The sequence below is a fragment of the Solanum verrucosum genome, unplaced genomic scaffold (assembly GCF_900185275.1).
Source record: "Solanum verrucosum unplaced genomic scaffold, falcon-dt-bn FXZP01000183.1, whole genome shotgun sequence".
Classification (NCBI taxonomy): Eukaryota; Viridiplantae; Streptophyta; class Magnoliopsida; order Solanales; family Solanaceae; genus Solanum; species Solanum verrucosum.
Window position 1 is genome coordinate 2,423,931 of NW_026020430.1, and position 21,337 is coordinate 2,445,267.

The window sequence follows — 21,337 nt, forward strand, 5'->3', positions numbered from 1 at the left end:
TTCTCAAATTCCCTCTATTTTGAAATCCTAATTTGATTGGAAAACTCAAACCCAACAAAAATTGTTCACACCCAAGTGAGAAAATACTAAAACAAATTCAACCCAAAAACAGAGAAAGGCAAAAATCAAAGCAAAACCCAATTACAATACCAAGAAAGAGAAACAAAAAGAGAAAGATAATTATAAAACGATTTATCGATCTTCAACAAAATTGTACTTCGAAATAACTATGTCCCAATTAAATTCTTGATTAGAGCAATAATGGCGAGTTGAGGTCCAAGCTTCTCCTCAGCAACTTTCTCAGCCTTAACTCTAAGTTTTGCCTACTGCTTTCTCCTCTCGTATGCTACCTGCGCTCTCTCCTTCCTCTTGTTCTCGAGTTCCTTGATAGAGAGACAAGAAAATGTGAAGAATTTGGAAAGCTGAGAAATAACAAAGAAAAAAAGACTTTTCTACTTTAGTAAATAATCGGGTCGGGTTGAACGGGTTGAAAAGAGTGATCATCACGCGCGACAACCCAGACAAGGGAATGAGCCAAAATGGCCCATTTACAAAGATATCAAAAAGTTCTGTGGGGTGATAGGACACTTCCAAAGTTAAGGTGTCTTTATGAAAATATGAGATAACTTCAGTTGTGCCTTTATGTCTTTTCTCATTAATTATTTCACATAATTTATACAAAAATTAAATCAATTTCATATCAACATTCATACACTATATATAAAATTCAGTTCAGACCAATATTGTTGATGTTTCATTCCATATTCATGTACATAAATTTTAATAAAATTATATACCATATTTGAAAAAAAATTCACACCAATATTATTCAAACATCATACCAGATTTCATGTGCACTGTGACATTTAACAAACGACACTAAAATCAACTAATTGGACTACTGATATCAAACCAATTTCATACCAATATCAAATAACACTTCATACCAGTTGAATACCAACATTCCATCACATTTCATACAATATTCATATATCATATATTAATGTCATATTCATACAAATATTATTCAAATTTCGTACAGTTTTCACATCAATATAAGTTTCGTAACAACAATAATTACGAAATCTGACCAATTTCGACATTTGTTACTTTTTTCTTTTTTTCTTTTTAATCTCACTTACGAAATCTGAATCCGAATCCAAAATAGAATGAGTCGCTTCTACAATTTTCACCTTCCTCTTTTTTCCCCTTTTGATTTGCATGACTAACTGTTTTCTTTGCTTGACTAATCTTCGACTGAGAAGAAGCATCTTTTACCAAAATTTCATTATTTGTTGGCATTGCATCACCTATCTCTAGTTCAAGAGCAGAAACCTTGGCCAACGCCTCTTCTCAAGTTGCCTGCTACCGACAACAAAAGAGTTGATAGAGAGAACAAAAGAATAGATAGAGAAAATCAGAATTCATATCTGACATTCTTTCCTGCACATATAATTTTTAAAACATGTGCTAATTTAAAAACAAATACAGATCCACTTCTAGTGGGGCACAAGTAAGCATTTGCTTCTTCCAATTATCAAACATAACAAAAAAATCATACAGAAAGAAAAGTATGTTATCTTATTTTTTCCTTTCACATCCATGGGGCTCAATCGTGAGTTTTGCTGATTTTCTTTTTTAATGAAGAAGACGAACATTGAAGATGGTGAGAGAGAAAAAAATAGTTCTATGTAAAAGAGGAACATGGGGGTGGGAGTGTGAAAACTGGAAATTTTTTTCTCTAAAATAGTGTAAGAGATAATGACAATTGATTCTCTATCAGTGTTATCTCTAAAATGGTGTAAGAGATAATGACAATTGATTCTCTATCAGTGTTATCTCTAAAATGGTGTAAGAGATAATGACAATTGATTATCTTATTTCTCTTATTAATTGTAAGGTAATTATAAAAATAATAACTAATTAATTAAACCAAAAGAATTAAATTATAGATTAAAACTAATATGTTAATACTTGTAATTAAATTGTTATAAGTAGTAATATAAAAAAAGTACATCTAAAGGCTGTAATATTAAGCCTTAAATAGATATGTGGGGTGAATTTTCCTATTAATAATATGTTCATTCTTTACTTCATGGACTTTGAGCTTAACACTAAGATTTCTCCACTCATTACTACCTTCACTAGCTACTTTACTATTACAAATAATAGAAGTTGTGCTAAATAATTTAGTACAAAAACAATTTTTTTTTATCCAAATCTGTAGAGTAGATTAATCATTTTCTTTCATGCTTTTCTCCGTTTACGAATTTTTGAATATAGTGTGTTGTAGAAAAATGTCGTACATATTTATCTTGTGGAAATTTATATCAGTCACTCTAAATGATCCCTTTTCTACTAATAGATCTCTTAATTTTGTACCTACATTATTCCATTGACTTGGATCATATATATTTTTAGGGATGCAACTATTTAAATTATTTAAGAGTTCTTGATATCGGGAACAATATCACATTTTCACCAACTTCTTCTAGATTTTCTTCTTGGAATTATTATCATCTAGCTCAATTATATAATTGAGTTACTTGATCATTTGAAGAACAACCTCCAATATTTTTTATTCAAAAATTTTATTATTTGTTAAAAATCTATCAAGGACTCTTTTTTAAGATTTATCTAATTCTTCAAGTTTTTTCTCTTTTTTTCAAAATTGGAATCATGTTTTCTAGTTGACATATTAAAGCTGAATAAATTCTTTATTATAATTAAAACAATTTACATATACTTATGAACTAAGAATATCAACAATAACAATTTTTCAAGAAAAACTATAAAACCTCTTACACGTTTTTTTTCTTTCAAAAATTAATATAATTTTTTAATAATATGTATCAGTTATTTTATTTTTTAAATGGAGGCCCCAAAAAATATGGGGCCCCAAGCGATGACTTTAGTGGCCTAGTGATTAAGACGGCCCTGTTCACGAGATAGCCAAGTCTCGAATTGTAGAGTTTTCATGCCCTGTTTCAAAATGTTGTTGCTTAATACTATACATAATAACTCAAGTTTGTCTAACTCCTGTTTTTTTCAGGATTTTGATTCATTGTTTTACAATCAAAAACACTCCATGGCAAGTTTTGCCGGCAGTCTGTTTGGTGCACCTTATTCCTTGAAGGGAAAAGGGTCAAATTTTCCCAATAGTACCATTGTCACTGTTACATATGTACGGGGTTGAGTAGTTTCTTGTCCTCAGCTGGTACTTCTGGATTCAAAGGTACGAGAAGAGGAACACCGTATCCTTCGTTATATTATTCTAACAAAAAATATCCCGACGTTACTTAAATGGTTCATATATCATCTATTAAGGTTGTCCAAGGTGGACACCCAATCCCAATTCCAATGAGTTGGACGTCACGTGGCATGACACCTCAATGACCAACTATGCAAAATGGAATGATTTTAGTTCCTCTGTAATATCCATTCAATGTGAATTAATACAATACAAAAGAGGGCCTAATTAGAGGTTGATGAATTATAAGTAACCAACAGAAGAGGATGGGCACACATGAATCATGATCAATAACTTTATTTTTTTAATTTTATTTTTATCATGATCAAGAACTACACTGAATTTAAACAAAACTTCCTTTTTAAGTTTGTGGCAAGCCAATCATAGCCATAATTAAAATTTCTAATGAGTATAAGCAAAGCAATCATAAAATACTTTAATATTTGTAAAAACTCAAACTTCAGATCTCTCCAAATTTCCTGTGTTTTCAAGCAAACTGTTAGCTGTAATAGTTCCTCCCAACCCCATATGTTTCTAATTATGGTCCATAACAGAAATTTAAAGATTCTAATTGGATCTTCTAATATCTTAAACTTCTACAATTACGTCATTTATAAGATAATTACAAGTAAATTTCTACGATAAATAGTGATTGTGACCTGATAAAATGGTAACTAACATGTTATAACATGTTAGAAGTTCAGTCTTTACATTGTCGATGTATAAATTAAAACAGAATTCCAACAAACAAAATAAAATCTTAAACCTCCCACCAAATTGAGAGATACTATACTACTATCAATATGTTTATACAGTTACTATGATTTCCAACTTCTCACCTACCATACAAAATTTCCTATTTTTCTCTCCATAAAACCCCTCAATTTCTCAAGCACCAATCATCTTTTAAAGTTCAAATTTCCAAGTCCAATTTCTCCTAGCAAATATAATGAGTCATCTTATTTTTTCTCTTTCCCTCTTAGCAGTTTTCCTCCATTCTTGCACCCTCACCCTCGGTCAAAATCCTGCCTCTGCTCCCGCTCCATCGGGTCCCACCAATATAACGAAAATACTCGAAAAAGCTGGTCAATTCACCACATTTATCCGGCTCTTAAGAACTACTCAAGCCGGTGATCAGATCAATACACAATTGAATAATTCGAAACAAGGAATGACTGTTTTTGCACCTACTGATAATGCATTTTCGAGCTTAAAAGCGGGAACTCTCAATTCTCTAAGTTCTCAACAACAAGTTCAGTTGGTGCAATTTCATGTACTTCCTAGTTTTATTTCAGTTTCACAGTTTCAAACTGTGAGTAATCCATTGAGGACTCAAGCTGGAGACACTAGTCCCGGTGATTTCCCATTAAATGTAACGACTTCCGGGAATCAAGTGAATGTGTCCACCGGAATTGTAGATGCTACTGTGGGTAATACTATATATACTGACGGTGAGCTCGCGGTTTATCAGGTAGATAAAGTGCTTCAGCCATTGAGTATCTTTGCTTCTCCGTCGCCGGCGACAGCACCGGCACCGGCGACTCCGGAAACGTCGAATCTGAAGAAGAAGTCTCCGGCAGCATTGAGTCCAAGCTCCGGGAGCGATGATACGCCGGCGGATAAATCGGGCGCTGATAGCGTGAACGGCGTGGCGGTGTTGGGAATTGGGGCTTTCTGTTTTGCGTTTTGGTTGTGACGTTAGAATTTTTTGACGGTTGTGATTGGTCATGAATCATATTGTTTGGAAGAGATTATGGGTCGCAGGTTTGGATTCGACGGTTGTGATCGTCTGTGATTTCCCTCAATTTGAATAATTGTGTTTCTTTATTGTTCCCTCCTTTTTCATTTCATGTCTTTTCAATTTGGATTTTCAACTGTAAGATATGAATCAAATTTTGAAGTGGTGTACATTTATATGTTTTTCAATCGTCACTTCGGTTGTTTATTCTAAAATTTATTTTATACTACTTTACCATCATTACTAGAAATGAAGGTTTTTCTACCGTAAAATAATGGAAAATTTGTGTGATAAAACATGCTTTTCCTACTCATTTTCTATTGAGCCACCTCACTAGTACACAACGCATATTCTTTACTTGAACAAGCAACAATAAAACGCAAAGACATAACACATAAACATTGTCTTTAATTTGATCTTAACTAACATCTATTTTCTCCAATTTTGGGTATGTATAAGTAGCCAATTAAGTATAAAATTAAACAAGTAGACTCACACGTCCTATGTGGCGTCTCACACTAACACATAGACGCACACATCATATGTGGCTTCTCACACTAACAAATAGACACACACATCTTATCAGATCTCTTCAACTTTGAGTTTGCACAAGTACATTATCATAGCGGCCAATCAAGTTTAAATGCCAAGCTAAGATTAGATCCTAACTTTCGACCAACAACAATTAATAGTGAAGGAATAGGCACTAAAATTAAAGAAGTTATACTGATACACAACAAAAATGATCAATTCATCTTTCTCAAAGCCCAATATTTATAATGGCCCATCATATTGTTGTTCTAGTTTTAAGGAATTTGCTACCATACTTGGGGTATTAGTCCAATTATTCTTCCATTTACATATTTTGCAAACTCTTCCCAATTAGAGAGGTTAGAATCTTAAATCGCTTAAGAGAGTAAAGATGAAAAATATGCATTATGATTTTTACCAACACCTTACTATAGTTCCATAGTTGTAGAATGATGTTCATAATAAAAATTAAAAGGTGCATAGAAAATATATAAAAGTATTTCTTCACAAATGTCACTACAAAATTGCTTAGATTTCTTAGGTCGTTGATACATCTGCATTCGTCAACTTATAAGATAAATACATTTCGTCTCTCACTCACCCAATTTGAATATATATATATATATATATATATATATAAAATCCAAATTTGCTCTGGAATAATGTAAAATTGTGTAACCAAATATAACCTTTCTTGACTCTTTTTGTATCATCATATTTCCCTCTAATTTTCAACTTAGCAAATATATTCAATACAATGTTATTTCAACGAATAAAGTGGAAAAAGAGAATGAACATGTGATATTTGGTATATTATACCTATCTTTAGTTGATTTCATGATTTAAAAATATTTTTCACTTTTTTGAGATTCATGTCAAGTCAAATTATGACCAATAAATAACCGAAAAAAGTGTACAAACATTATTTACCTAACCTAGGCAAGAGAATGAAAGTGAATATATCGAGGCTACCTAATACAAGTAACTAGCTTTGACTACCTTAAACCAACAGAATATATTTATATTTTGACAATTATTTCAAAGTTCGAAGCAGTTGAATAGAAAAATGTCATAATTATTGTATGCTATAAGGTAGGGGCTAGGGTTTTCTCACCGTGACACACACACATTCTCGAGATTCTGTTTAATTTCAAACTTTGGTACTATCGATCTCCATGCATAATTTCCATGCACACACGTTCTCAATTAAGGAGAAACAAAATCACGCTTAAAAAAATATTATTTAATTGATTTTTCGGTATGAATTTGAATGTCAATTTCATAAAAGTTTGAAATAAAGTACATATTCTTGCACTAAATATACTAGCAATTGCATTTATTTAAGAGTATTTGAAAAAACGTAAACACATATTAAAAGAAAAAAATATTGATTCTCCAAGTGTACAGAAATAATATCAAATTACAGTATAACTTTAATATATGCTACTCATAATTAATTAAGAAAATGTTTGATTATAATGAAGGGAGCAAGAATCATTTATTTTCTTTCAAATTACAGTATATCACTTTTTTTACTACTATTAATTTTGCCCTTATGATGATATTATTTATATATATATATATATATATATATATAAACCAAGCTTAGGAGATGGGAGTTTGGAGAGAAAGAGATAAATTATTGATAAATATAATTAATTAAACTTGTCTTTTGGCTCAACTGATGAGAAATAGCTGGAATGATTTTGATATGCGTATATATCCCAGCATGCTGCCAAAGCAACAGACAAACGAGTTAACAAGTTCCAAATTTTATAGATGTACATCTCTACAAATCACAACAAATATATTATGTAGACCTCATTTAACTTAGGTGACCACATTTGCACCCTTATTTTTTAAAGCTAAATCATCCGGTAAATATTTGAAGTCGAATTCGAGACCTCAGATTAAAAATGAAAGAAATTTTCCTACCGATCCATCACACCCCTCAATCGGTTCAGCCAGAACAAAAAAACAACATACGGATTGATTAGAATGTTTAACTTGATCATTAGCTCTAAATGATTTTGGCCAAATCAGTCTTTTCGGAGCTAATGAACTAATTCGCATAGAAAAAAAATTAATTACCCAATGAGTAAATAGTAATCAGTATCTTACTTCATAACTTTGAGGGAATCCAATTTGGACGCCCATTTAGGAGGGGGATTATTTAAAAAAAAATTACTACATATAACTATTTATTTCAAATATATGAATGGTAATTAACCGGCAAAACATAAATTTATAGTAAATATTGATAATGTAACAACAATAACAACAAAATAACAATAATATACCTTGTGTAGTCTCATAAATTGGGGTTTGAAAAAGGTACATATATCTTATCCCTACCCGAAAAATAGAAAAATTGTTTTCGATAGACGAAAAAAGTCTTTAATAATGTCAGTGTATATATAAGTTAAAAAGCTTGGTTTCTTGGAACTTTCTTAAAACATACTATTATTCCATGATTCTTTACAGATTCAACAACATGCGTACAAAATGATGCATAAATCAAACAGATCTTTTCCAAAACTTAAAGAGTAGAATCAAGGAGAAAAACTAATAACTACTCCAAAATCCAATTATGATGGCCATCTTTTTCACTGCTAAAAAAGGAATTAGCAACGGAAAATTTTGTAACTAAACAACAACATCAATCCTTAATCTTATTTAGCAACGGATTATCAAAAAAACTGTATTAGCTACAAGCAATTTAACGACAGATTAACAACGAAACTGACCAATGTCAATTTTCTTTTGGCAGTGTTTGATCAAGGCATGAACAACATGATAAAGAGAACAATTATAAGAAACAAAAAGAGGTACTAGAAGTGAAAATAACAACCAAAATAATTGAAATTCTAAAAGATTCTGAATATGGCAGTGAGCCTAGAGAGTTCACAGGTATGCAGTAAGCAATTGAACATTCAAAGGAAAATAAATTTGTAAAAAGGCAGAAATATTTCTACAAGCAGTAAGTAAACACAATGGAGGAAAAAAAAAGGCTGACTTGTGATTGTCAAGTCCCTTTTAACAAATCTCTTCCAACATTCAGTGGTCCCCACCCTTTTTTTTCTCTGACAATTCACAGGATCTCTCAAAATTGCTGATGCTTTCTCTCTCTTCTCTCATCAACATTGAAGCTTTTGGCCTTCTTCCAACTTCTTTTTTTCTCCACACTCTGAACATTGTATCATTCCACTATAGTGAAAATCCTTGAAATAACATATCCCCACAAGTTTGGACCTTTTGAGTAATTCACTTTAGAATGTGTGTGCAGCACACATAACTTTTTTGTGCATATGTGTATATATTTTGAGTGAAAAACAACAGTTGAACTCAGAGTCAATGACTTCCACTATAGTCGCTTAATCCCATGGCTGAACCAGAAATGTTACCGAACTTGGCTAGCTCATTTTTCGATAGAAAAGGCCTACTTTCATTCCCTCCTACCCCGAGAAAGTCTCTTGTTAAACCTCCTTCAATTGCTTCATTTCCACTAAGATTCACTTGTTTTCCTTTGTTGTTACGCGGCATCAAATTGAAAGGATCTGAGTTCTTTCCACTTGCATTGCCTTCTAATGAACTCGAATTCATATCCCCGAACAACAGCCTATTTCCTTGATTATTCGTAGCTGTTGATGGAGAGTTCATCATTAAGCCGTTAAAATTCTGATCATGAGCAGCAAATTGTCCTTGTCCATTGGTTTTAGAAAAAGACGAGCCCATTAGTCCGAATCCAGCACCAAAGAGGGACGAATTGCTCCTCGTTGATCCCATTTGGGCTGCTTTTTGTAAAAGTGCAGTAGCCGACATATGAGTAGCTGGTGCTGTTGTTTCATTGTGATGATTGTTGTAGTACATTGAACTTATTGTCTCCGACATATTTCTTTTGTTCTCTTCTTCCTCCTTTAGCAGTACTCGTGAAGGAAGTTGAGACGAGGAAGAGCCAATTCCAGAATCATCACCATTAATGAACCATTGTTGATTATTGTTATGTGCCGCGATTTGGACCAATTCATGATGAGGCAAGTTGCTAGTAGTAGAGCTTGACGATGCTACTAAGAAATCATTACCTGGATTATTCGGATTCATATTATTGTCCAACCAAAGCGGTATCCTTGGTTTTTGTCCATCGACATTATTGAGCTGTGGTTGATGATGATGACTAATTGCAGGGTCCAATCCAAGTCCCATAAATTCAGGCCTAAACAAATTAGAACCAAATTGGGGATTTCCAGGATTAGTATTGCCAAATCCCCCATTCAGCAAAATTTCATTTCTGAAATTCAGATTTGCTGTACTTGGAACTGATGTAAATCTTGCACTTTCTTCCGCTAACGCATCACAAAATGCTCGATGTGTTATAAAGCTGTCCTTTCTGTTCAATTTTTTTCAAGTTAGTTGCATTAAATTACACATTTTCTGCATTTATTTCCTCAATTGACTAATCTTAGGACAGTCCATATATTCTCTAAAGCAATAAATGAAAATAATAATAATCTATGCTTCATTAATTTGGTACCTGGAGAATAGAGTTCCACAGTCACATTTATATTCCCTTGTGCCACAAATCTTAGTATGAGCTTTCCAATCAGATTGAACAGCATATTTCTTGGAACATTTCTCACACTTCCACTTCTTCTCGCCATGTTTTCTCGAAAAATGTTTTTTTAATACCAGTTAAATCTCCAAGAGCTCGCGATGGATCATGGTGGATACACGTCTTTTCGGGACAAATATAAACTTTCTTCTTGATCACTTCATTTTTGTTCCTTTGCTTTAGCTTCCATGGCAAGTTGTGACCTCTTCTGTGGAGCTGTAAATTCTGGTCCCTCTGAAAACCCTTGTTGCAGATTTCACATATGAATCGATTCGTCGCCATCAGAGACTTTGGTGATAGTGCTATCACTTCTGCATCTGGATCTGTTAATAAACATCATCAATACCATCACCACCAACAACAACAAACAAACAAATAAACAAATCAATTATGACCAAAAAAATAAAAACTTCAAGAGAATAATTTTGTTGATATATATATATATATAGTAAAAATTGCTAGCTTACCTGGTTTTCCGGGGAGATTTCTTTTTCGTTTAGCAGATGGATTTGAGTTAGGGTTTGGATTATTACTACTAGGGTTTGAGTTTGGATCTTGAATGAAAGCTAATGAAGAAAGTCCGTCATCAGACATCATTTTTGAGAGCTGAGATTTGGAGTGTGAAGAGTTGGAGAAGAAGGAAGATGATGAGTATAAGTGAGAAGGAACCAAAAAAACAAAAAGAGAACAGCTCAGCTTTCAGAAGAAACCAAAGATTTTGCTGAAAACAGCTAAATCCCAAGTTTACACAGTATAAGGTTTTATTTCCAAGGAAACTAGACAAAAACAATGGTTACAACTACAAGATTCCATCCACAGACTATTTCTTCCTTCTTCTTCTTCTTCTTCTTACAGAGGTTTTCTGCTTGAGTGTTTAGCAGCTAAAAAACTACTACCATACAATAATTTTCTCTCTCTCTCTATCTCTTTTTTATTCCTTATCTCACACGGCTTTTCTCCCTATAGTCGGTTAGACATAGACTCAAGTGGACCACTTTCCTCCCCCCACCCCCACCCCTCCAAATCCCCGGTAAAAAGCTTGAGTTTCACTTGAATACACTAGTCAGAAATACTACGTTATATTTTGTTTGTCTGATTTTAACTTGACAATAAATTTAAGAAAATAAAAAAAAAAGCTTTTAAATGTTGTTGTTTAGAATGGATTAAAACATACTCCCTCCGTTTCACAAAGAATGACCTGGTTTGACTTGACACGGAGTTTAAGTAAATAAAGAAGACTTTTGAATCTTGTGGTCCTAAATTAAAGTTATGTCAAATGTACAAAATTGCCCTTAATCTTGTGGTCTTAAACATGTCATGTGGAAAGCAAAAAGTAAAATGTTACCAAAAAAGGAAAGAGGTCATTCTTTTTGAAACTTACTAAAAAGGAAAGGAAGTCATTCTTTGTGAAACGGAGAGAATATTAAATATATCATATGAAAAGTTAAAAGTAACATAACGCTAAAAGAGACATTTAGTGAAAATACATTTTTCTTTTAGTTGCAATATTTACATTTAGCAACAATTAAGTTAATGTGAGGGTGAATGAAGGGAATAAGAGTGTGAAAATCGTGGCAACAGTAGTTTTTACGTGCAGATGTTTGAATTTATTTTCAACTGAAATTCAACGATTCCACTTTAGAGTACTTATGTTCCTTTTTAATGGCGTTTTCATAGTGACGCTGGTAGTTGTCACTCACAATATACAATGAAGAAAAGTAAAAAAGAAAAAAAAAAGAGAGGAGAGGATCAAAAAAGGGGGATGCCTTTACAGCCATTGATAAGGTAAAAATGATTATGCCATTATTGGATTTTGGACCCTTAATTGATTACTGGGAAAGAGAAAAAAGGATTGGAAAAATCCAAAAATAAAAGGAGAGATATAAAGAGAATAATGCATATGCTCCCTTAGTACGATGTCGTCCCGTGAAGTCGTAGCTGGAACATATTATGTTGTATTGAGTGGGAGAATTAGGTGGGTACACTGTGGCCCCATAAATCTTCCCTACTTACTTTTACTCACTCAATCCCAAATTAACAATTACGTTCTATTAGTTGATTATTATTAAAATAAAATAGTTGTTTCATATTATTTGTTCATTTTATTAAATTAAAAAAAAATATAAATTAATTTTTTTTCTATATTACCCTTACGATTAATTCTTTTTGAAAGTATTTATATATATTTGTAAAATTCTCAAAAAAAAATTTAAGGGGTGAATTAGAAAAATTATCTTCTTATTCATGATTTTTAAGCATAGTGCAAAATGAAAAGTGATCATTTAATATGAGACGAATCAAAGATTGTGAATTCGAGTCATTAATAGAGTAAAAGAGGTGAGCTTTTAGGAAGGGGTAAAAGAAACAATTACTTTATCTCAAGAAATATCATCCCAAAATAATTGTTATTTTAGGAATTTAAGGAAAAAATTGACAATTATTTTTAATCATATTTTTAGAGGTCATTTTGGTTTGGACAATTTTTTTTTTCTGAAATTGATTATATTGTGATTAATCATGTATGGAGGAGTTCTTCTAGTATTATTTTTTATTATCTGTTTGTTTTGTTGTATAATTTTAAGACGAAATTGTTTGTTTACAAAATATCTTTCAGACTCTTATTATTTATAAAAAAAAAAATTAATGAAAAATCTTTTAGAGAAAGAACTTCGTTACTACTTAACTTTTTATTTGAAAAAAGGATTTGAGGGACCTTAGCTTAGGGGAGGATTTTTGTCATTTTTATTGTTTTATCAAGTTATAACTAATTTCAATACTAGTAGTCCACCCTCAAATAGAAATAACTTATCAGATACGAATTATGATGTAATTTATTCCACAATTAATATTAACCAAAGCAATACTAAATTTTTATTTATGACTATCTATGATTATGTTCTATGCTTGTCAAACAGTACACTGAAAGACCCCTTAATATTAATAAGAATGCAAGTATTTAAGAGGCATAAATCAATCTACATTTACTAAATAGAGGTCACTTGGTAAATTATAATTTTTAAAATATTTTTTTAATAAGCGTGAAAAAGAACTAAAAAAAATAAAATTAAATGAGATATAAGGAGTACTCTTTGTTAATTTTAAGTTAACCACTTTTCTTTGTGAAGTCATTTCTTACTATTGGTGTTTTCTTTGTCTTCTAATCGGGGAAGGAGAAGGAAAAATAAGTGACGTAATTATAAAATTGGAAATCAAATTTTCACCAACAAATTGAAAGTATGATTGGTTGTCAAGCAATCGAGCTATTAGGATTTTCCGTTGTTATTATTAGTCAAGGGAATGTATTGTAGTTTTTTTTATATGACATTTAAAATCTAAATTTTGGAGTTAAGTTAGACATAATAGTTATATCTTCATAACAATCACGTATATTCCTATATATCATTTTTAGGTGAAAGAATTACTACTATTATTTAGAGAGTTAAACAATTTTTCATTTCCATATATTTTCTCAAAATCTTTTTAAATATTTTGAACTATATATTAACTATATTAATTTATAAATAGTACTTTTAAAGTTTTATATCTCATTTCAGATGGACAGGTAAACGTTTTCACCTTCATATTGTAAATCTCTTCATATAAATTATGATGGAACGAATATAAATTACAGTTTATTTATTGGATTTTATAAGAAGAAATAGGATCCGAGGTAGACGGACAAGAGGTGGCTTGTGTCTCTTGCAATGTCTACTAGCTAATTGGACACTATATATCCAACTACAATACCACACCCGTTTTTTCAGATATTGGTCGTCCCTTTACTTTCCGAAATCAAAATTTGAAATTTATAACTATTAAATTCATCATCGAACTTATAATTAATTTTCGCTATTGAGTTTGAGTTTGTAATTAAATATTTTTAAATATTTAGTTAATGAACTTTTTATTATAATTACCAAAACTAATTAATTTGTTTTTACTAAATTCATATTTAATATTATAATTTTATCTCAGCCTCAGCCTCAGCCTCAGCCTCTACCTCTGTATTGCGAGGTAGTATATAGTAATACAAGTACAACTTTTTCTTTTAACAAACAGAATAGTGACGGATGGTGATGTTGAGCTAATAATTCTAAAGAGTTATCGTTGTTGAAATTAAAAAAGAGAGATAAATAAATAAAATAATTCAACATCTGACTGAGTCACCTCACCAGAAAGGCAGAAACTCTTGCTCTTTCGGTTTTAGGGTCCCCCTTTCTGCTCTTTTATTTTTATTGTTGTCCTATACAACACCAGTTACTGCCAAATGCTAATGGACCATCCACATCTTCCTTTTTTTTCCCAACTTCCTACTACTCTTTTTTATTTTTTATATATATTTTTTATCTTTTACCCCTTGCATCTATCTTCTATGAGTATATCTAATCACGCGTTTGGACATACAATTTGAAATCACGACTTCAAATCATTATTTAGATATGTATAATTTTATATTATGGTTTTGAGTTTTAAAGAAAAACTTGATCTGTAAAAAAAAAAAGAACCATTATGTTGAAGTGTGCAAGAAATAGACTCATAGTCGATGTAAAAAGATTGTTTGTACTTTGTGAAAGAGTTATACTAAAGACTAGTTAGTTATATATGTTTATTTGAAATTTTGTAATTGCGTACATCTATTTATAAAAGAAATAGGAGATATGTGATTATTTGATGTGATGTATTATAATATTTTGATATCTTATTTATGAACTATAGTTGAGATATTTTTTTGAAAGATTTCATAACTTTACTGCATCTAATAATGTCTGCCAATCTACTAAATAGGCACTGTTATTATCACTAAATGATTGTAGTTAATTAATGAGTTTAAGTTATGTACTCCCTCCTCCATGTTTTGATTTAATTCAAAATTTCAAATTTTATTTAACTTTGAAGATTAATCAAATTAATTTTTGTGAAACTTGACAAATATTAAGACGAAAGAAATTCTTTGTTAGTATTATAATTTATTTATTAATTACATTATCAGATTCTCCACGGTAGAATAACTGTATTTCTTCCCATATATGGCAATTACACTTCTCTATGTTCTGTTCGCCTAGATCTTATTTGAATTCTTTTACACACGTACGTATCTTTTTCTTTATATCAAAAAGGCAATGCACGTGTAAGATTGGTATATACATTTAAAAAATATTTTTCGGCTCTAAGTTAAGTTTACAAATTCGTTAGTGATAATCGTTAAAACTTATACAAGGAGGATAAATATCAATTATTATGGAATTAGGTAAAATTAACAATTTATTATTAGAAAATAACTATAATTTAAAAATATTATAAAAAGTGCAATATTTGTTTTTATAGCAAATCCTTCTTCTCTCTCCCTTGCCTCTCCTCCCTCTATCTCTTTCTTTGTTTCTCTCTCTTGCCAATAAGTAAAATTCATTCAAATGTATTATATATCAATTGTATTAAATCAAATATAGGTGAGAGTATTGTATTTTATTTCGATAGTATTAAAAAAAATGTATTTTATATTTTATATCAATCGTATATGTATTCATACGAATACAATATGCATTCATCCTCTATATCAAATGTATTTATATCCAATCAAAGAGAGGATGAATAGTTGAATACAGTTGTATTCATTGTATTTGAAATACAATTGATACAAAATAAATAAAGAATACAATGCATCATTAAATACAAAATACAATTCTTTGTATTTCCAATACAATTGATATAAAATGAATACATAATACAATGCAAAATAAATACAAAATACAATTGTCTCTCCTCACTCTCTCGATCTCGCTTGCCTCTCTTCTTAATATATATTCATTTTGATACAAATAAGTTTGTATTTGTATTGTTTTCTCCAAAATCCGCAAAAAATACACACTCTCTCCTCTCTCTCAAATCTTACGTGCCTCTCTCCTCTCCTAAAATTTTGCTATTATTTGTAATTAAGCAAACTATAGCAATAAAGTGTCTAATATTTACTATTATTGAAATTTCCCAAAAATATAAGTCAGAGGAAAGCAGTAAAAAAAATCAGGGAAAAGCCAATATTTCAGTTTTTATTTACCTATAGTACTGCCAACATCAACTTTAATATGAACCAAATGTACATATATACTAAAAATTCGATAGTAAGTCACGAGTATTTTTAATAAACAGTATGTGCACATGCAATCTGAAATTTTAGTTGCAGGTTTTGCACATATCTATATAACCAAAGGTATCTCTATCTTTTTTTCTTTAAATAAAATGATGGAAAATAAGCTTAAGGGGACCATAGTTTATAGTTTACCCAACCACTTTTGGAATTAAGCTATCGGAGTTTACTATTTTGGAATACATGCATGAATTTATTAATTGAAATTTTTTCATATATATAAATTCCTTGTGAATTCTTCAAGAGAGGGACACCCAAACAAACCTCACCTAATCTCATACCCTTTGGATCTTTTACTTAACCCAAATTCTCTTGGGAAAGCCAAAGGTATATTACGAAAATGACTTGACCTAGCAATACACTCACCCAAACCATACAATTATTAAATTTTATTTAAGTTAACGGACTGTACAGAGTATTATTTACACTATCAATATATATATACATCTAATTTAAATTATATAAATTAACAGTATAATTTTCTTAGCGTATATCATTTACTATGTTTTAATTTGTAAATTACTCCTTAGTCCTTACTATACTCTTTAGAAAGCTAATCGTTGTTGTTTTCTAAATGAACTAATAGTGTAAAAAAATAATTATGCTTTCAAAGTCATCAAATTATGTTTTATTATAGTAATTATAAATATTTTTTTACACTATCAATATACTTAACATGTAGGAGTAATAGATAACTAGTTTCGTTTATTATGTGTAGTAAATTCAATATTTTTCTATTAGATATTTAATAACGTAAAAATAATTTTTACAGTAAGCATATAGAATAAGTTAAAGTGTAAAATGAATGTGTGTATTTTCAAATAAAGACGACAAACATGACATTCCTTGGACCGGAGAAACAATTCCCTCCCATGTTCTAAAATAAATCAAACATGTTTGCTACGTTTTATATTATTTTGTTATCTTTGTTTGGTATCTTGTGTTTGGTGACAAGACATGGAAAATAATTCTTTCTCACATGCAACTTAATAAACATATATAGACCTTTTCAATTCAATATAATTGGATACCTTTTCAATTATTTGTATTTACTATACTCTTTTAGCCAAAATCACTATGGAAGTACGTACGTAGTTGAAACTTTTCACTTCCTTAGATCAGTTCTATATTACAATTAGCCTAAGATATGCTTTATTTTGTAGTATTACATTTTCTATTAAATAATTCGAGCCTAGTTTTTCCTTTGTCAAATTGACCCTCCAAAAAAAAAGAGGAGGTATGTTCATGTTAAAAAAAAGTTTATTTTTTTAATGTCGGTAAATTTAAAACATCTTGTTAACTTGACACACGACTAACTATTTGTTGCAAGTCTGATATGATAATCCGGAAAATAGAGTTAATAATGCGTACTTATAACTGATATGATCTGCAAATTAAAGATGCTGGCAGGCGTAGGATATAGACAAATAAGATGGGGTTAATCAACGATCTATTTTTTATTCTGATGTTTAGTTCTTTTAAGTACTAGTTCCAAAAGCCTATATAATCGTAGGCTTTTGACTAAAAGATTTAGGGAAAAATGTTGTCAATTATTGTGTATGCAAGACTTTGTAATGTTTCAAAATATTTTTAAAATAGATGAGTACACTTTTAGGTATATCTGTACAAAACTATCGACTCTAAGAGTATTTTTGGATCAATGTATTGACAAGATCATTTTTTAGGCCAAACTCTAAACGGATGACATTTTTATTCATTTCACATTGTTTTAAGGGGATTTTGACCCTTTTCCAATTCATCAATACTCGATTGATTAATATGAGATTATAAACCTACAAAAAAATGTCTATGCCACTTTAATTTGTTTCTTTTTTATCCAGGTTACTACTGCTCTAGTGAGGTATTTCCTATTTCAATTTGTTTGTCTTAATTTTTTTTAGTCAATTTTAAAAAATGCATATATATATATATTGTTTGTCTTAATTTTTTTTTAGTCAATTTTAAAAAATGCATATATATATATATATATGTGTGTATAAAATCCAACCTTTTAATTATAGTTTTTTGCCTAACTCGTTTGAATCTCAAAATTAATACAAAGAGGGAGTACTAAATGATAAAAAATAGTGAAGTACAATTATTTCTTCTCATTACTTTGATATGACCCTGGTCTAATATATTCAGGGAAAAACTTTCATCTAGACGAGTCCAAAGAGCTGACTAAAAATTACTGACTTGACTGCTTATATCAATGACTTATCAATTATTACCATTTGATTGGGTGCCACATATTTTCATAATAATACCATTATTGAAGCTGCCAGTACTGTTGCGTCCAAATGAATAAATTAAAGTTAAAGATCATCAGAAAGCTTTTTTCATTTGGGGCCATACTTTGGATGAAGCCATGTGTTCATTCAAATTAGACTTAACATTACTAGAAGAAGCCCCTGAGAATATGGACTTTCAACTTGTGAAATTCCCAGACAGTGGTTGTTTCAATTGCTGTGCTAAAAAGTGATTAGCCCGCGCTATTAATATAAAAAGCTTTTACCACAACATAAAATAAGAATCCATTCACTCCAACTTGTTTACAACTTTTTGCTTATCTAAGATCAATGTGAACGCGATGACCTGTGCTGTAGCCTACTATTATTACTTGTATTTTTAGAAAGCCGAAGTACATCAACAAGGATAATCGGACCAACTCTGTCTACAGGACAATGAGAATGGCATCGATGATGTAGTGTCCATAACAAAATTAAGAATATCTAATGCAAATAGACAAAAACAGTAAGTAGAAATTAATCAAAACAGCCTCACTTCTTCTGAGCAGCCTTGGTGACCTTGCCACCGGTTGGATCTTTCTTGTCAATGTTCTTGATAACACCAATAACAATAGTTTGACACATGTTACTCACAGCAAAACAACCCAATGGTGGGTACTCTGAGAAGGTCTCAACAACCATTGGATTTGTGGGAATCATCTTAACCATGTTGGGATCACAATTTTTAAGAACTTTGAGCACCTTCTGAAGTTCCTAGCCAGACAGCATATCAATCTTGGTCAAGATCTCAGTAAACTTGACGGCAATGAGGGAGGTGTGGCAACCAAGGACAGGGGAATCTCCGTTTCCAATCTGGACACGATGATTCAGGATGATGACCTGGGAAGTGTTGGAAGACCCTTTGGCCAGGTCATCCTTGGAGTTGGACGCCACAAAACCATGCTTGAGATCCTTAACTGCAACATTCAGCAGGTTGAATCCAACATTGTCACCAGGAGTGCCTCCTATAGACCTTTGTGGTGCATCTCAACAGATTTAACTTGGATCACGTTTTTACTTTTTTCTCACTGCCTTGCTCTGGACTCCATCTTGTGATTGTTCTCTCTTCAACAATATAATTATTTAAGCATGATGGAGAAGCTGCACAACTTTGTTGTTGCTCAATATCGAGAATTAATAATGTTTTCGCCACACTACCACAAAGACAAAGAGTGCAGTGGAAGTCGGATCAAACTCTCAAGCGACCATTTGCATTACCATCTTGTGCTGATAAAACGAGCACAGCATATTCAGAATGTACCAAAGCAGGTGATGACGATAAGCAACAAAGTCTACCCCATACTGAGAGCCCGATCTAGTCACCCAGTTCTTACTTCTAAGGTGAGAAAAAGCTTTGGATAAGATAGGAAAAGTTTCCTTCTTGGATGTCATATGCTTCCATAACTCATCATTATTCAGTTCAGTGTCATTGTGGTCAACAACCTTAATGCATTTTAGAGAATATTGAAGGTAAAAAGCTTCTTCCATGGAGAGCTGAAACCATTGCTCATTCTTTTCTGATGTTACCCTAGGTCTACCAAAACATGCACGATTGAGGAGGTCAGTTAATTCTGCATCTGCTTTAAGAAGCACACTCATACCAGAAAGCAGTCCTATGGAGTTTGAGCTGATCAGAGAATATTGGAGCTGGCTGACTATTTCTGAAATGGGATCTGCAAGAGCTTTAACTTGTGCCCCTTTTCCTTTCCACCTCGACCCCATTATTCACGTTCACAACAAAAAAAGGAGCTCTGAAATCACGATACTCTGATTTACACCTGTTTGTTCAACCAACATCGCAACTAAAAGAGTGTAATGAACCAGTTACATAGTTATACAACACATTATCATTAGCAAAAAAAAAAAAACACTAGGTACAAAGTTTCAGAAGTATAAAGTAAATTGCATTTCGCCACAGCAGACATAAATTATGCCTATAAAGTTACAAGGATTAAGAGTGCGAAAATTCTTTTAGTATTACAGAATTCATGAAGTGCTGTGTCTTATTATGTCCAACATACTTTAAATTAAATCTATGAAATGGTAGTTCCAGCTTCATTCTAGGAAAGCACTTTGTCATACAACTATTGACAGAAAATACGCAGTAAATCAACTGAAATGATCCAAATAAAGAATCCTTTATGATTCGCCGATCAGAAAGCAATTATATTGCACATTCATCAAATCGTAACAGAGACAAAACACTAGGTAATTCTTGCATCTGTTTTAGTTTTGGTGAACAAAGTTATCTGTATGTAATTAGTGAAGCGCAAGCAGGCCCACTCACCATTATCAATTTTTTTTTGAAAGTTGTAGATTCAATTAGGTCTACAAATATACTTAGAAGAGATGTAGGTTTTACAAGTACAAGTATATCGATCGAAAGAGATGACTATGTACTTAGAATAATTGGAAGTAAATAAATGAGGAAATGGAGCTTACCTTTTGAAATCCAAAGTAGAGGGCTCCTCTCCTCCTAAACACAAGCCGCCAGAGCCCAGAAGATGGACAAGCAAATCAAATAAAGTTGAAGAGGAGGATTTGTGAGTGTTTTTACCTAAATGCCCTTATCTTTTCGTACTAATGAACAGCTTTGTGTCTACTCCAATGAAACACCACCGTGCTGTTAAATCTAGCATTCCGAAGCCTTAAAGTAAAAAATTATTTATATGTTTGATTGATGAAACACCAATTAAAATAAATCGTAAAGTTTATAATAAACCATCAATTTGATTTCATGTTACATTCAACCAAGCCGCCGATTATTTTTCAAGTGATA

The 21,337-nt window shown here is 31.4% G+C and overlaps 2 protein-coding genes and 2 pseudogenes across 2 annotated transcripts; 1 reads left to right on the plus strand and 3 right to left on the minus strand.

Annotated features, from left to right (window-relative positions):
* Positions 1-4,174: 4,174 nt before the first annotated feature.
* LOC125807526 (fasciclin-like arabinogalactan protein 11) lies at positions 4,175-5,182 on the plus strand. The gene has a single exon (XM_049487249.1). It carries the CDS (start codon positions 4,200-4,202, stop codon positions 4,944-4,946), a length of 747 nt encoding a protein of 248 aa, XP_049343206.1. The 5' UTR covers positions 4,175-4,199; the 3' UTR covers positions 4,947-5,182.
* Positions 5,183-8,381: 3,199 nt separating this feature from the next.
* LOC125807525 (zinc finger protein BALDIBIS-like) lies at positions 8,382-11,082 on the minus strand. Its single transcript, XM_049487248.1, is given in 4 exon segments — positions 8,382-9,906; positions 10,051-10,199; positions 10,201-10,451; positions 10,596-11,082. Coding segments are annotated over 4 exon segments (1,566 nt in total). The 5' UTR covers positions 10,726-11,082; the 3' UTR covers positions 8,382-8,870.
* Positions 11,083-19,050: 7,968 nt separating this feature from the next.
* Positions 19,051-19,556, minus strand: LOC125807692 (elongation factor 1-alpha-like; annotated as a pseudogene).
* Positions 19,557-19,564: 8 nt separating this feature from the next.
* On the minus strand, positions 19,565-20,280 carry LOC125807864 (tRNA-splicing endonuclease subunit Sen2-1-like; annotated as a pseudogene).
* Positions 20,281-21,337: the final 1,057 nt, after the last annotated feature.

Excerpts from the sequence above, each read along its gene's own strand:
- LOC125807526 (XM_049487249.1), top strand. The coding sequence starts at position 4,200 with ATGAGTCATCTTATTTTTTCTCTTTCCCTCTTAGCAGTTTTCCTCCAT.